The sequence below is a fragment of the Panulirus ornatus genome, chromosome 2, assembly GCF_036320965.1.
Source record: "Panulirus ornatus isolate Po-2019 chromosome 2, ASM3632096v1, whole genome shotgun sequence".
NCBI classification, from domain to species: Eukaryota; Metazoa; Arthropoda; class Malacostraca; order Decapoda; family Palinuridae; genus Panulirus; species Panulirus ornatus.
In genome coordinates this window covers 68,690,501-68,703,747 of record NC_092225.1, presented here as the reverse complement: position 1 = coordinate 68,703,747, position 13,247 = coordinate 68,690,501, and the positions used below count along the sequence as shown (strand labels likewise).

Below are 13,247 nucleotides of genomic sequence, written 5' to 3'. Positions count from 1 at the left end.
CCAGACATTACCTTTTGCATATCTGTATTGCACATCAAGACCACTTGAAGCACATTACATGGACTATCCTTTGACTCCCTGACTATCCTGATAACACAACATGGCCCCCCCTGATTACATTCCATCTGGTGCATCCCACCTACACAACCACTAGAACACAGCTCCAGAGCTTCGGTATAGGTGATTTTCCATCCCTAAATAATGCAGTCTCACAATATATCAAAATCAACCAAACCAGGAAAAAGCTTATACCACATGGACATAGGAAGAAATGTAACCTAAATTTCTCCCCAAAAGTTACAGACTTCATAAAGCAAAGATATAAGCTTAGATAAAAACCCTTCACCTTCAACAGAAATGACATAAATCCAAATTCTAAAAAACACCATCATTAACCAAGTCAATGAAAAGCAAAGTGAAAACTCAGACTCCTTCCTCAACACAATGAACCACGAGATCCACATCAACCAACTCTGGAGCAGGTCTAAGATCCACACTCACCTCACCAACACATTCCCTCCTCATGAAGCACTTTTGACCTAAGGTAATGAGCATTTGAAAAAATGTATAAGTTTACAAATAATCAATTCAACATGCTTTCATCAAGACATCAATTTCAAAAGTAGGAGCAACAATACAAGACAAAGAAATTCCAATCGTTTCTGTAGGTGAATATATCTCAAAAAAGAATTCGTTCAATACATTGTAATGAAAAATCATGATGCTGTTCAATAAGGAGAAGCATTGCTTTTCACATCACTTAATTTGCATTGGATATTGGCTTTAACCACTGTTTGTGTGTGCTATCCCTGATGTAATTCTTTTTAAATTACCTGTCAACTCTATAAGTGTGATATCAACTAGAGACTATAACATATCTTTGGGATTTATCAAATTAGACAAATACATTCATAGTTAACATAATGACTTCAGAATTTTGCTTTATCTCTAAGTTTGTACTGATTTGCAATGCAGTTAACTAAAGTACAATAAATATGTACATTTTCAGTAAATGAAGAGAGCTCCAACTTTATGCTTAAAACTTAACAAGTACCCTTTCCCCTGAGTGTTTATTCAGTTAGAGGGATTACTGGAGATGAAAAACATAAACTTTTTTCCTTTCCCATGTGCAGTGTGTGGTGACAAATATACTGCAGTAATATCTACTCACCAGCGGTTGACAGCACTTTAAGGAAAGCATGTAATAGAAATGTTAGATATATATATATAGATATGTGAGAAAAAGTAATAAAATATATGAATATCAAGTATTAAACTAATTTCTTAACTGCCTATGGAAGCTCTTACAGGAGAAGGTTAGGGGGCATTTTTCTTCTGATACATTTATATGACATCACTTGGTGATCTGTTATACATTCTCTGGCATCATACTAGTTCTCTGAGCATCATTTTTCTATTTCCCCAAATATTCTCATTTCCCCTTAGTTCTTCAGTTTCATTCACGATTGTTCCCGCTGGCTATAACTAGTGAGGCATCCCTCAACCATCACAAACTACCATAATTAATCACATTCCCATCTGCAAGGGATGAAGAAAGTGCATGTAAGCACAAACCATTTATGGCAACTGATTTTACAAAAATCAGAGTCCCAGCCTTGAAAGCTGGCAAAGGGGCAGCATAGCCCAATTTCCTTGAGGTGGACTTGCTACCCTGCAAAGATACATGAAATTGTGAATCACTAATATGTATACAAGTAATTTTTATATTTTACTTAATCGCTGTCTCCTGCATTAGCAAGACAGTGCAAGGAAACAGATGAAAGAATGGCCCAACCCATCCACATACACATACACATAGATGCCCAAGCACATACATACCTATACATTTCAATGTATACATACATAAACATACACAGACATATACATATATACACATGTACATATTCATACTTGCTACTTTCATCCATTCCCGTCGCCACCCCACCACACAGGAAATGGCACCCCCCCCCCGCATGCTGATCGCTCAAAATTTTTTCCACTCCATCCTTCCACCTCCAATTTGGTCTCCCGCTTCTACTCGTTCCCTCCACCTCTGACATATATATCCTCTTTGTCAATCTTTCCTCACTCATTCTCTTTATGTGACCAAACCATTTCAATACACCCTCTTCTGCTCTCTCAACCACACTCTTTTTATTACCACACATCTCTCTTACCCTCTCATTACTTACTCGATCAAACCATCTCACACCACATACTGTCCTCAAACATTTCATTTCCAACACATCCACCCTCCTCTGCACAACCCTGTCTATAGCCTATGCCTCGCCACCATATAACATTGTTGGAACCACTATTCCTTCAAACATACCCATTTTTGCTCTCTGAGATTACATTCTTGCCTTCCACACATTCTTCAATACTCCAAGAATCTTCACCCCCTCCCCCACCATGTGACTCACTTACACTTTCATGGTTCCATCCACAGCTATATCCACTCCAGATGTCTAAAACACTTCGCTCCCTTCAGTTCTTCTCCATTCAAACTTACCTCCCAATTGACTTGTCCCTCAACCCTACTGTACCTAAGAATCTTCCTCTTATTCACATTTACTCTCAGCTTTCTTCTTTCACACACTTTACCTAACTCAGTCACCAACTTCTGCAGTTTCTCACTCGAATCAGCCACCAGCGCTGTATCATCAGAGAACAACTACTGACTCACTTCCCAAGCCCTCTCATCCACAACAGACTGCATACTTGCCCCCTCTCTCCAAAACTCTTGCATTCACCTCTCTAACAACCCTATCCTTAAACAAATCAAACAACCATGGAGACATCATGCACCCCAGCCGCAAACTGACATTCACTGGGAACCAAACACTTTCCTCTCTTCCTACACGTACACATGCCTTGCATCCTTGATAAAAAATTTTAACTGCTTCTAGCAGCTTACCTCCACACCATATACTCTTAATACCTTCCACAGAGCATCTCTATCAACCCTATCATATGCCTTCTCCAGATCCATAAATGCTACATTCAACTCCATCTGTTTTTCTAAGTATTTCTCACATACATTCTTCAAAGCAAACACCTGATCCACACATCCTCTACTGCTTCTGAAACCATACCGCTCTTCCCCAATCTGATGCACTGTACATGCCTTTATGCTCTCAATCAATACCCTCCCATATACTTTCCCAGGAATACTCAACAAATTTATACCTCTGTAATTTGAACACTCACCTTTATCCCCTTTGCCTTTGTACAATGGCAATATGCATGCATTCTGCCAATCCTCAGGCACTTCCCCAAGATCCATGCATACACTGAATATCCTTACCAACCAGTCAACAACAAAGTCACCCCTTTTTCAATAAATTCCACTGCAATACCATCCAAACATGCCGCCTTGCCAGCTTTCATCTTCCGCAAAGCTTTCACTACCTCTTCTCAATTGATCAGACCATTCTTCCTGACCCCTCTCACTTCACACACCACCTCGACCAAAACATCCTATATCTGCCACTCTATCATCAAACACATTCAACAAACCTTCAAAATATTCGCTCCATCTCCTTCTTACTTCACCATTACTTGTTAATACCTCCCCATTAGTCCCCTTCACCGGTTCCCATTTGTTCTCTTGTTTTACGCACTGTATTTACCTCCTTCCAAAACATCTTTTTATTATCTATTTATTTATCATACTTTGTCGCTGTCTTCCGCGCTAGCGAGGTTGCGCAAGGAAATAGACAAAAGAATGGGCCAACCCATCCACATACACATGTATATACAAAAACACCCACACACGCACATATACATACCTATACATTTCAACATATACATACATATACATACACAGACATATAAATATATACACATGCACATATTCATATATGCTGCCTTCATCCATTCCTGCCACTACCCCGCCACACATGAAATGACACCCCACCCTCTCCCTGCATGTGCGAGAGGTAGCGCTAGGAACTAGGAGTAGGACAACAAAGACCACATTCGTCCACACTCAGATTCTAGCTGTCATGTGCAATGAACTGAAACAACAGCTCCCTTTCCACATCCAAGCCCCACAAAATTTCCCTGGTTTACCCCAGGTACTTCACATGCCCTGATTCAATCCACTGATAGCATGTTGACTCCAGTATACTGCAGTGTTCCAATTCACTCTATTCCTTGCACGCCTTTCACCCTCCTGTATGTTCACGCCCCAATCACTCAAAATCTTTTTCACTCCATCCTTCCACCTCCAATTTAGTATCCCACTTCTCCTTGTTCCCTACACCTTTGACACATATATCCTCTTTATCAATCTTTCCTCACTCATTCTCTCTATGTGACCAAACCATTTCAATACACTCTCTTCTGCTATCTCAACCACACTCTTTTTATTACCACACATCTCTCTTACCCTTTCATTACTTACTCGATCAAACCACCTCACACCACATACTGTCCTCAAACATTTCATTTCCAACACATCCACCCTCCTCCGAACAACCCTATCTATTGCCCATGCCTCACAACCATATAACATTGTTGGAACCACTATTCCTTCAAATATACCCATTTTTGCTTTCTAAGGTAACATCCTTGCCTTCCACACATTCTTCAATGTTCCCAGAACCTTCGCCCCCTCCCCACCCTGTGACTCACTTCTGCTTCCATGGTTCCATCCGCAGCCAAATCCACTCCCAGATATCTAAAACACTTCACTTCCTCCAATTTTTCTCCATTCAAACTTACCTACCAATTTACTTGTCCTTCAACTCTACTGAACCTATTAACCTTGCTCTTATTCACATCTACTCTCAGCTTTCTTCTTTCACACACTATACCAAACTCAGTCACCAACTTCTGCAGTTTCTTATTTGAATCAGCCACTAGTGCAGTATCATCAGCGAACAAAAACTGACTCACTTTCCAAGCCCTCTCATCCACAACAGACTGGATACTTACCCCACTCTCCAAAACTCTTGCATTCATCTCCCTAACAGCCCCCCATCCATAAACAAAGTAAACAAACATCTTTTTATTCTCCCTATATCCTCTCACCCTAACTCTCATTTGCCCTCTTTTTCACCCCTTGCACCTTTCTCTTGACCTCCTGCCTCTTTCTTTCATACATCTCCCTGTCATTTGCACTACTTCCCTGCAAAAATTTTCCAAACGCCTCTCTTCTCTTTCACTAACAATATTACTTCTTCATCCCACCATTCACTACCCTTCCTAAAATGTCCGCCTCTCACCTTTCTCATGCCACAAGCATCTTTTGCACAAGCCATCACTGCTTCTCTAAATATATCCCATTCCTCCCTCACTCCCCTACATCATTTGCTCTCACCTTTTTCCATTCTGCACTCAGTCTCTCCTGGTACCTCCTCACACAAGGTCTCCTTTCCAAGCTCATTTACTCTCACCAGTCTCTTCACACCAACATTCTCTCTTCTTTTCTGAAAACCTCTACAAATCTTCACCTCAGCCTCCACAAGGTAAAGATCAGACATTCCTCCAGTTGCCCCTCTCAGCACATTAACATCCAAAAGTCTCTCTTTAACACGCCTATCAATTAACATGTAATCCAGTAACGCTCTCTAGCATTCTCTCTTACTTACATATGTAAACTTATGTATATCTCTCTTTTTAAACCAGGTATTCCCAATCACCAATCCTTTTTCAGCACACAAATCTACAAGCTCTTCACCATTTCCATTTACAACACTGAACACCCCATGTACACCAATTATACCCTTAACTGCCACATTACTCACCTATGCATTCAAATCACCCATCACTATAACCTGGTCTTGTGCATCAAAGCTGCTAACACACTCATTCAGCTGCTCCTAAAACACTTGCTTCTCATGATCTTTCTTCTCATGACCAGGTGCATAGGCACCAATAATCCCCCATCTCTCTCCATCCACTTTCAGTTTTACCCATATCAATCTAGAGTTTACTTTATTACACTCTATCACATACTCCCACAACTTCTACTTCAAGAGTAGTGCTACTCCTTCTTTTGCTCTTGTCCTCTCACCAACTCTGACTTTACTCCCAAGACATTCCCAAACCACTCTTCCCCATTACCCTTGAGCTTCATTTCACTCAAAGCCAAAACATCCGGGTCCCTTTCCTCAAACATACTACCTATCTCTCCTTTTTTCTCATCTTAGTTACATCCACACACATTCAGACACCCCAATCTGAGCCTTCAAGGAGGATGAGCACTCCCCACATGACTCCTGTTTCCCATTTTAGAAAGTTAAAATGCAAGGAAGAGAGGGTCTCTAGTTCCAACTCCCATTCCTTTAATTGCCATCTACGACATGTGGGAATGCATGGGAAGTATTCTTTCTCCCCTATCTCCAAGTATATTTCTATAAATTTTCATTTTTTGGTCCCCATTTCTCCAGCATAGCCCAATTGTCTTTGGGTGGACTTGCTACCCTGCAAAGGTGCATGAAATTGTGAATCATTAATATGTATACAAGTATTTGTTTTGTCGCTGTCTCCCACGTTAGCGACATAGTGCAAGGAAACAGACAAAAGAATGGCCCAACCCACCCACATACACATGTATATACATACATGTCCACACACGCAAATATACATACCTATACATCTCAACTTATACATATATATACACACAAAGACATATACATATATACACATGTATATAATTCATACTGTCTGCCTTTATTCATTCTCATCGCCACCACGCCACACATGAAATAACAACCCCCTCCTCCAGCATGTGCGCGAGGTAGCGCTAGGAAAAGACAACAAAGGCCCCATTCGTTCACACTCAGTCTCTAGCTGTCATGTATAATGCACTGAAACCACAGCTCCCTTTCCACATCCAGGCCCCACACAACTTTCCATGGTTTACCTCAGACGCTTCACATGCCCTGGTTCAATCCACTGACAGCACGTCGACCCCGGTATACCACATCGTTCCAATTCACTTTATTCTTTGCATGCCTTTCACCCTCCTGCATGTTCAGGCCCCGATCACTCAAAATCTTTTTCACTCCATCTTTCCACCTCCAATTTGGTCTCCCACTTCTCCTCGTTCCCTCCACCCCTGACACATATATCCTCTTGTCAATCTTTCCTCACTCATTCTTTCCATGTAACTAAACCATTTCAAAACACCCTCTCCTGCTCTCTCAACCACACTCTCTTTATTACCACACATCTCTCTTACCCTATTATTACTTACTCAATCAAACCACCTTACACCACATATTGTCCTCAAACATGTCATTAATGTCCAGCACATCCACCCTCCTCCACACAACTCTAACTATAGCCCATGCCTCGCAACCATATAACATTGTTGGAATGACTATTCCTTCAAACATACCCAAAAATTTCTATTTCTTTGGTTCCCATTTCTCCTCTTACTCTATCTTGGATGACTCTAACATTCCTTTGTCCCCTAACACCCCTCTTACTAATACACGCCCGTTCCCATAATCTCTTTTCAAACTCTCTCTACTGACACAAGCAAGGCTGATAGACCTGATGGCATCCATCCCTAAGTACCGAAAGAGTGTGCCTATAAAGTTGCAACTGTGCTTGTTCATCTGTTCTGCTTCTATTTAAAAACCAGAACTTTTCCTTCTTCTTGGGAGCATGCATTGGCACATCCCATCCTTAAAAGATGCGACTCTTTTAACCCCTCTAACTATCAGTGTTACTTTGACATCTACCATTTCCTCAACTCCTATATCCTCAGACTTCTTGAATTTCAGTCTTCTCTCTGATCACCAGTATGGCTTCTATAAGGCAAGATCCATTGGTGATATTCTTTTCCATCTTACTTATGTCTGGTCATCATCCCTGAAAAATTCTGGTTAATGCTATGTAGTTGCCCTTGACATATCTATAGCTTCTGACAGGGTGTGGCACTGGGGTCTCATCTCTAAGCTCCCCTCTTTTGGCTTCCCTCCCTGGCTGATCTATCACTGTGGTTGTTGATGGATCAGCCTCTCTCCCATTCTCCATCAACAGCGGTGTCCCTCAAGGTTCTGTCCTGTTACCTACATTTTTTTTTTCTTATTATCAACATTTTCCTCCTTTCCTCAAATAACCAAATGCACTCATACACTGATGACTTAATGCTGCACACCTCCAAATTCTACAATTCTGCTTGTTCTTCTCACATTTGATCTGCATCTCGTCTCAACACACCTTCCTCAATAAACAGACTTGGACAGGATATCTCATTGATGATGTCTGGTTATATTTAATGACTCCAATACCTAGTTTCTACCCTTCTCTCTATTAAAAATTCCTCACAACTTTTCTCTCTCCATTGATGGTTCTGTAATTACACCTCCTGATCCAGTGAACATACTTGGCATTACTGCAGCATCTACTTTCTCTTGGACACCTGATGTTGTGGAAATAGCTAAATCTGCCTCTTAAGAAACTGGGAGTCCTAATTACATAACAAATTTCTTTTCTTCCAAACAATTGCTCTGTTTATACAAAAGATTGACCTCTTTTTTGTATGGAGTACTGCTTTCACATCCGGGTTGCCTTTAGCTCTGCATACTTACCAGACAGTGTTTAGCTGAAAGTAGTTAGATGTACAAATTATCCCAGAATAACTTCAAAACTTGACCTGCTTGCCATACACTGCACTGTAGGTCCACTTTCCCTATTCTACATGTATTACTTTGGTCTTTGCTCCCAGGAGCTGGCTACTTGTGTGCCCCCACCACTAGTTAGACCAGGCAAAACTTGGCAAGCTGCTGTGTTACATGACTGTTGCGTGACCATTGACAACTCATGGGTGAGCTGTTTCTTTCCCTACACTCGAAGCTTTGGCACTCTACTCTCTCATCTTCCCCAACAACTATGATCTGGCAGGCACATTTTAAAAGGCAGGTTTTTCACTTCTTCCATGATCTTTAAATACTCTCCTTATCTCTTATTTTTCCCTTTCATTAATCTATTTACATTTCAATTAACCAGCCTTGAAGAGGACCTTTGTCCTTGACTGGAGCTTCCAATGTAAAAAAAAAAAAAGTATTATCAATAAAAAAGAACATCTATATAGCAATTCTTTCCATAGGCGCATGTTAAAGTATTAATGAATAAATACACACAATTATAGCTAATACTGCATTTGAAAAAACTAACGGAAAAGATTATAAACACTTACTAAAATATTATATAAATCCTACCTATAGCAGGTGACAAAATGCGCATATGCAACCAAAATCCAGTTGTGATGTGCCTTGACCATCCGAACACGTAAGGGATCCACCCAACTTGACCCTAGAGAAAAGAAACTTAATTAGAATATGCAAAGATTACAGCATCAAGATGTTGTTGAATACAGATGATAATACACACTGCAGAAATGGACAGAATGTTCCTTCTTTTTTCATACTGTAGATGAGACAAAATGGGCAACTGAATTTCCTAATCATGGCTCTCATATATGCAAAATATATGTGAACATATACACTTACTTATTTCCCGCCCTAGGAGTTCATTCTTTCTGTATGGGACTCCCACAGTGCTCAGGAAGCTGACCACAACCTGCAGTTGGGATCACAGTTCCCTAAGTGTAATGATGTGTGTGCATCTATGTGTAGAGAGTGCATGACAAATGACTGTTGAATGCTCAGTAACTTCGTTGTGGTAGCTACTTTGTGGACATGAAGAGTCATGGGATAATATAAAATGGGGACTGTAATGTTGTAAGGATTGGTGATGTCTAAGGTGTAGACAGAAAAGCGTAACTTATGCTTCTTTTGGAAGGATGGCTTCTGCTGGGTTGGACTTTAAGACTGAGTAGGAAGGTCGAATGTTTAGTACTTGTTATGCCATTTCAGGGTGTAATTCTTATTTTTTTTATTATACTTTGTCGCTGTCTCCCGCGTTAGCGACATAGCGCAAGGAAACAGACGAAAAAATGGCCAAACGCACCCACATACACATGTATATACATAAACGTCCACACACGCACATATACATACCTATACATCTCAATGTATACATATATATACACAGAGACATATACATATATACACATGTACATAATTTGTACTGTCTGCCCTTATTCATTCCCGTTGCCACCCCGCCACACATAAAATAACAACCCCCTCTCCCCGCATGTGCGCGAGGTAGTGCTAGGAAAAGACAACAAAGGCCACATTCGTTCACACTCAGTCTCTAGCCGTCATGTATAATGCACCGAAACCACAGCTCCCTTTCCACATCTAGGCCCTACAGAACTTTCCATGGTTTACCCCAGATGTTTCACATGCCCTGGTTCAATCCATTGACAGCACATCGAACCCGGTATACTACATCGTTCCAATTCACTCTATTTCTCGCATGCCTTTTACTCTCCTGCATGTTCAGGCCCTGATCACTCAAAATCTTTTTCACTCCATCTTTCCACCTCCAATTTGGTCTCCCACTTATCCTCGTTCCCTCCACCTCTGACACATATATCCTCTTGGTCAATCTTTCCTCACTCATTCGTTCCATGTGACCAAACCATTTCAAAACACCCTCTCCTGCTCTCTTAACCACACTCTTTTTATTACCACACATCTCTCTTACTCTCTCATTACTTATTTGATCAAACCATATTGTTCTCAAACATCTCATTTCCAGCACATCCACCCTTCCCCACACAACTCTATCTACAGCCCAATCCTCGCAACCATATATCATTGTTGGAACCACTATTCTTTCAAACATACCCATTTTTGCTTTCAAAGACAACGTTCTCGACTTCCACACATTCTTCAACGCAACCAGAACTTTCGCCCCCTCCCCCACCCTATGATTCACTTCCGCTTCCATGGTTCCATCCGCTGCCAAATCCACTCCCAGATATCTAAAACACTTCACTTCCTCTAGTTTTTCTCCATTCAAACTTACCTCCCAATTGACTTGTCCCTCAACCCTTCTGTACCTAATAACCTTGCTCTTATTCACATTTCCTCTCAGCTTTCTTTCACACACTTTACCAAACTCAGTCACCAGCTTCTGCAGTTTCTCACATGAATCAGCCACCAGCGCTGTATCATCAGCAAACAACAACCGACTCACTTCCCAAGCTCTCTCATCCACAACAGACTGCATACTTACCCCTCTTTCCAAAACTCTTGCATTCTCCTCCCTAACAACCCCATCCATAAACAAATTAAACAACCATGGAGACATCACACACCCCTGCCGCAAACCAACATTCACTGAGAACCAATCACTATCCTCTCTTCCTACACGTACACATGCCTTACATCCTTGATAAAAACTTTTCACTGCTTCTAACAACTTGCCTCCCACACCATATATTCTTAATACCCTCCACAGAGCATCTCTATCAACTCTATCATATGCCTTCTCCAGATCCATAAATGCTACATACAAATCCATTTGCTTTTCTAAGTATTTCTCACATATATTCTTCAAAGCAAACACCTGATCCACACATCCTCTACCACTTCTGAAACCACACTTCTCTTCCCTAATCTGATGCTCTGTACATGCCTTCACCCTCTCAATCAATACCCTCCTATATAATTTCCCAGGAATACTCAACAAACTTATACCTCTGTAATTTGAGCACTCACTTTTATCCCCTTTGCCTTTGTACAATGGCACTATGCAAGCATTCCGCTAATCCTCAGGCACCCCACCATGAGTCATACATACATTAAATAACCTTACCAACCAGTCAACAATACAGTCACCCCCTTTTTTAATAAATTCCACCACAATACCATCCAAACCCGCTGCCTTGCCAGCTTTCATCTTCCGCAAAGCTATTACTACCCCTTCTCTGTTCACAAAATCATTCTCCCTAACCCTCTCACTTTGCACACCACTTCGACCAAAACACCCTATATCTGCCATTCTATCATCAAACACATTCAACAAACCTTCAAAATACTCACTCCATCTCCTTCTCACATCACCACTACTTGTTATCACCTCCCCATTTGCGCCCTTCACTGAAGTTCCCATTTGCTCCCTTGTCTTACGCACTTTATTTACCTCCTTCCAGAACATCTTTTTATTCTCCCTAAAATTTAATGATACTCTCTCACCCCAACTCTCATTTGCCCTTTTTTTCACCTCTTGCACCTTTCTCTTGACCTCCTGTCTCTTTCTTTTATACATCTCCCAATCAATTGCATTTTTTCCCTGCAAAAATCGTCCAAATGCCTCTCTCTTCTCTTTCACTAATACTCTTACTTCTTCATCCCACCACTCACTACCCTTTCTAATCAACCCACCTCCCACTCTTCTCATGCCACAAGCATCTTTTGCGCAATCCATCACTGATTCCCTAAATACATCCCATTCCTCCCCCACTCCCCTTACTTCCATTGTTCTCACCTTTTTCCATTCTGTACTCGGTCTCTCCTGGTACTTCCTCACACAGGTCTCCTTCCCAAGCTCACTTACTCTCACCACCCTCTTCACCCCAACATTCACTCTTCTTTTCTGAAAACCCATACAAATCTTCACCTTAGCCTCCACAAGATAATGATCAGACATCCCTCCAGTTGCACCTCTTAGCACATTAACATCCAAAAGTCTCTCTTTCACACGCCTGTCAATTAACACGTAATCCAATAACGCTCTCTGGCCATCTCTCCTACTTACATAGGTATACTTATGTATATCTCGCTTTTTAAACCAGGTATTCCCAATCATCAGTCCTTTTTCAGCACATAAATCTACAAGCTCTTCACCATTTCCATTTACAACACTGAACACCCCATGTATACCAATTATTCCCTCAAAAAATTTGTTGGGGAAGGGGGAGCTGTGAGTACAGGTTGCTGAAGTGCGATTCAGTGCGAGCATTTCATTTCTACTTGAGGACAGAGGGTTAGTTAAGGAATGGTTTGGGTAAGAGGTGGTTTAGAGCTATCACACAGAATTGAGTGCTGAGCTTGGTGAGGTGGGACTGTTTGGGAGGATCTCTGCATGTCACAGATGGTGAATAAGATGGGCAGGAATGGGGGGCTGGAAATCCTACCCTCTATCATTACATTCCAGAAGAAGGAAAAGACAATGGAGTCATGCAGGACATTTTTCCTCTAAGACTCAGTCATCTGTTCTGGATGCTACCTGGCTCATGTGAGAAATAGCAAACATGTATGAAATAAAGAAAATATTATCTTATCTATTTATTCATAGTTACCCCATGACAATTTCTATGAAAGAGTCCTGGTGACACCCAGCACCTTTCTAAAGGCTCCTGCAGCCTAAGG

General features: G+C 41.2%; 1 protein-coding gene across 2 annotated transcripts in view; it reads right to left on the bottom strand.

Moving 5' to 3' along the window:
• Positions 1-13,247, bottom strand: part of LOC139756896 (SH3KBP1-binding protein 1) — a 90,406-nt gene that overhangs the window by 50,150 nt on the left and 27,009 nt on the right. Inside the window, exons 6-7 of one of the 2 annotated variants that reach the window (XM_071676795.1) lie at positions 9,183-9,276; positions 1,172-1,186 (exon numbers count right to left, since the gene is read on the bottom strand). In XM_071676795.1, the coding sequence (XP_071532896.1) occupies positions 1,172-1,186; positions 9,183-9,276 (109 nt within the window). The remainder of the gene's footprint in view (positions 1-1,171; positions 1,187-9,182; positions 9,277-13,247) is intronic. The other variant, XM_071676804.1, reaches the window with a different exon arrangement.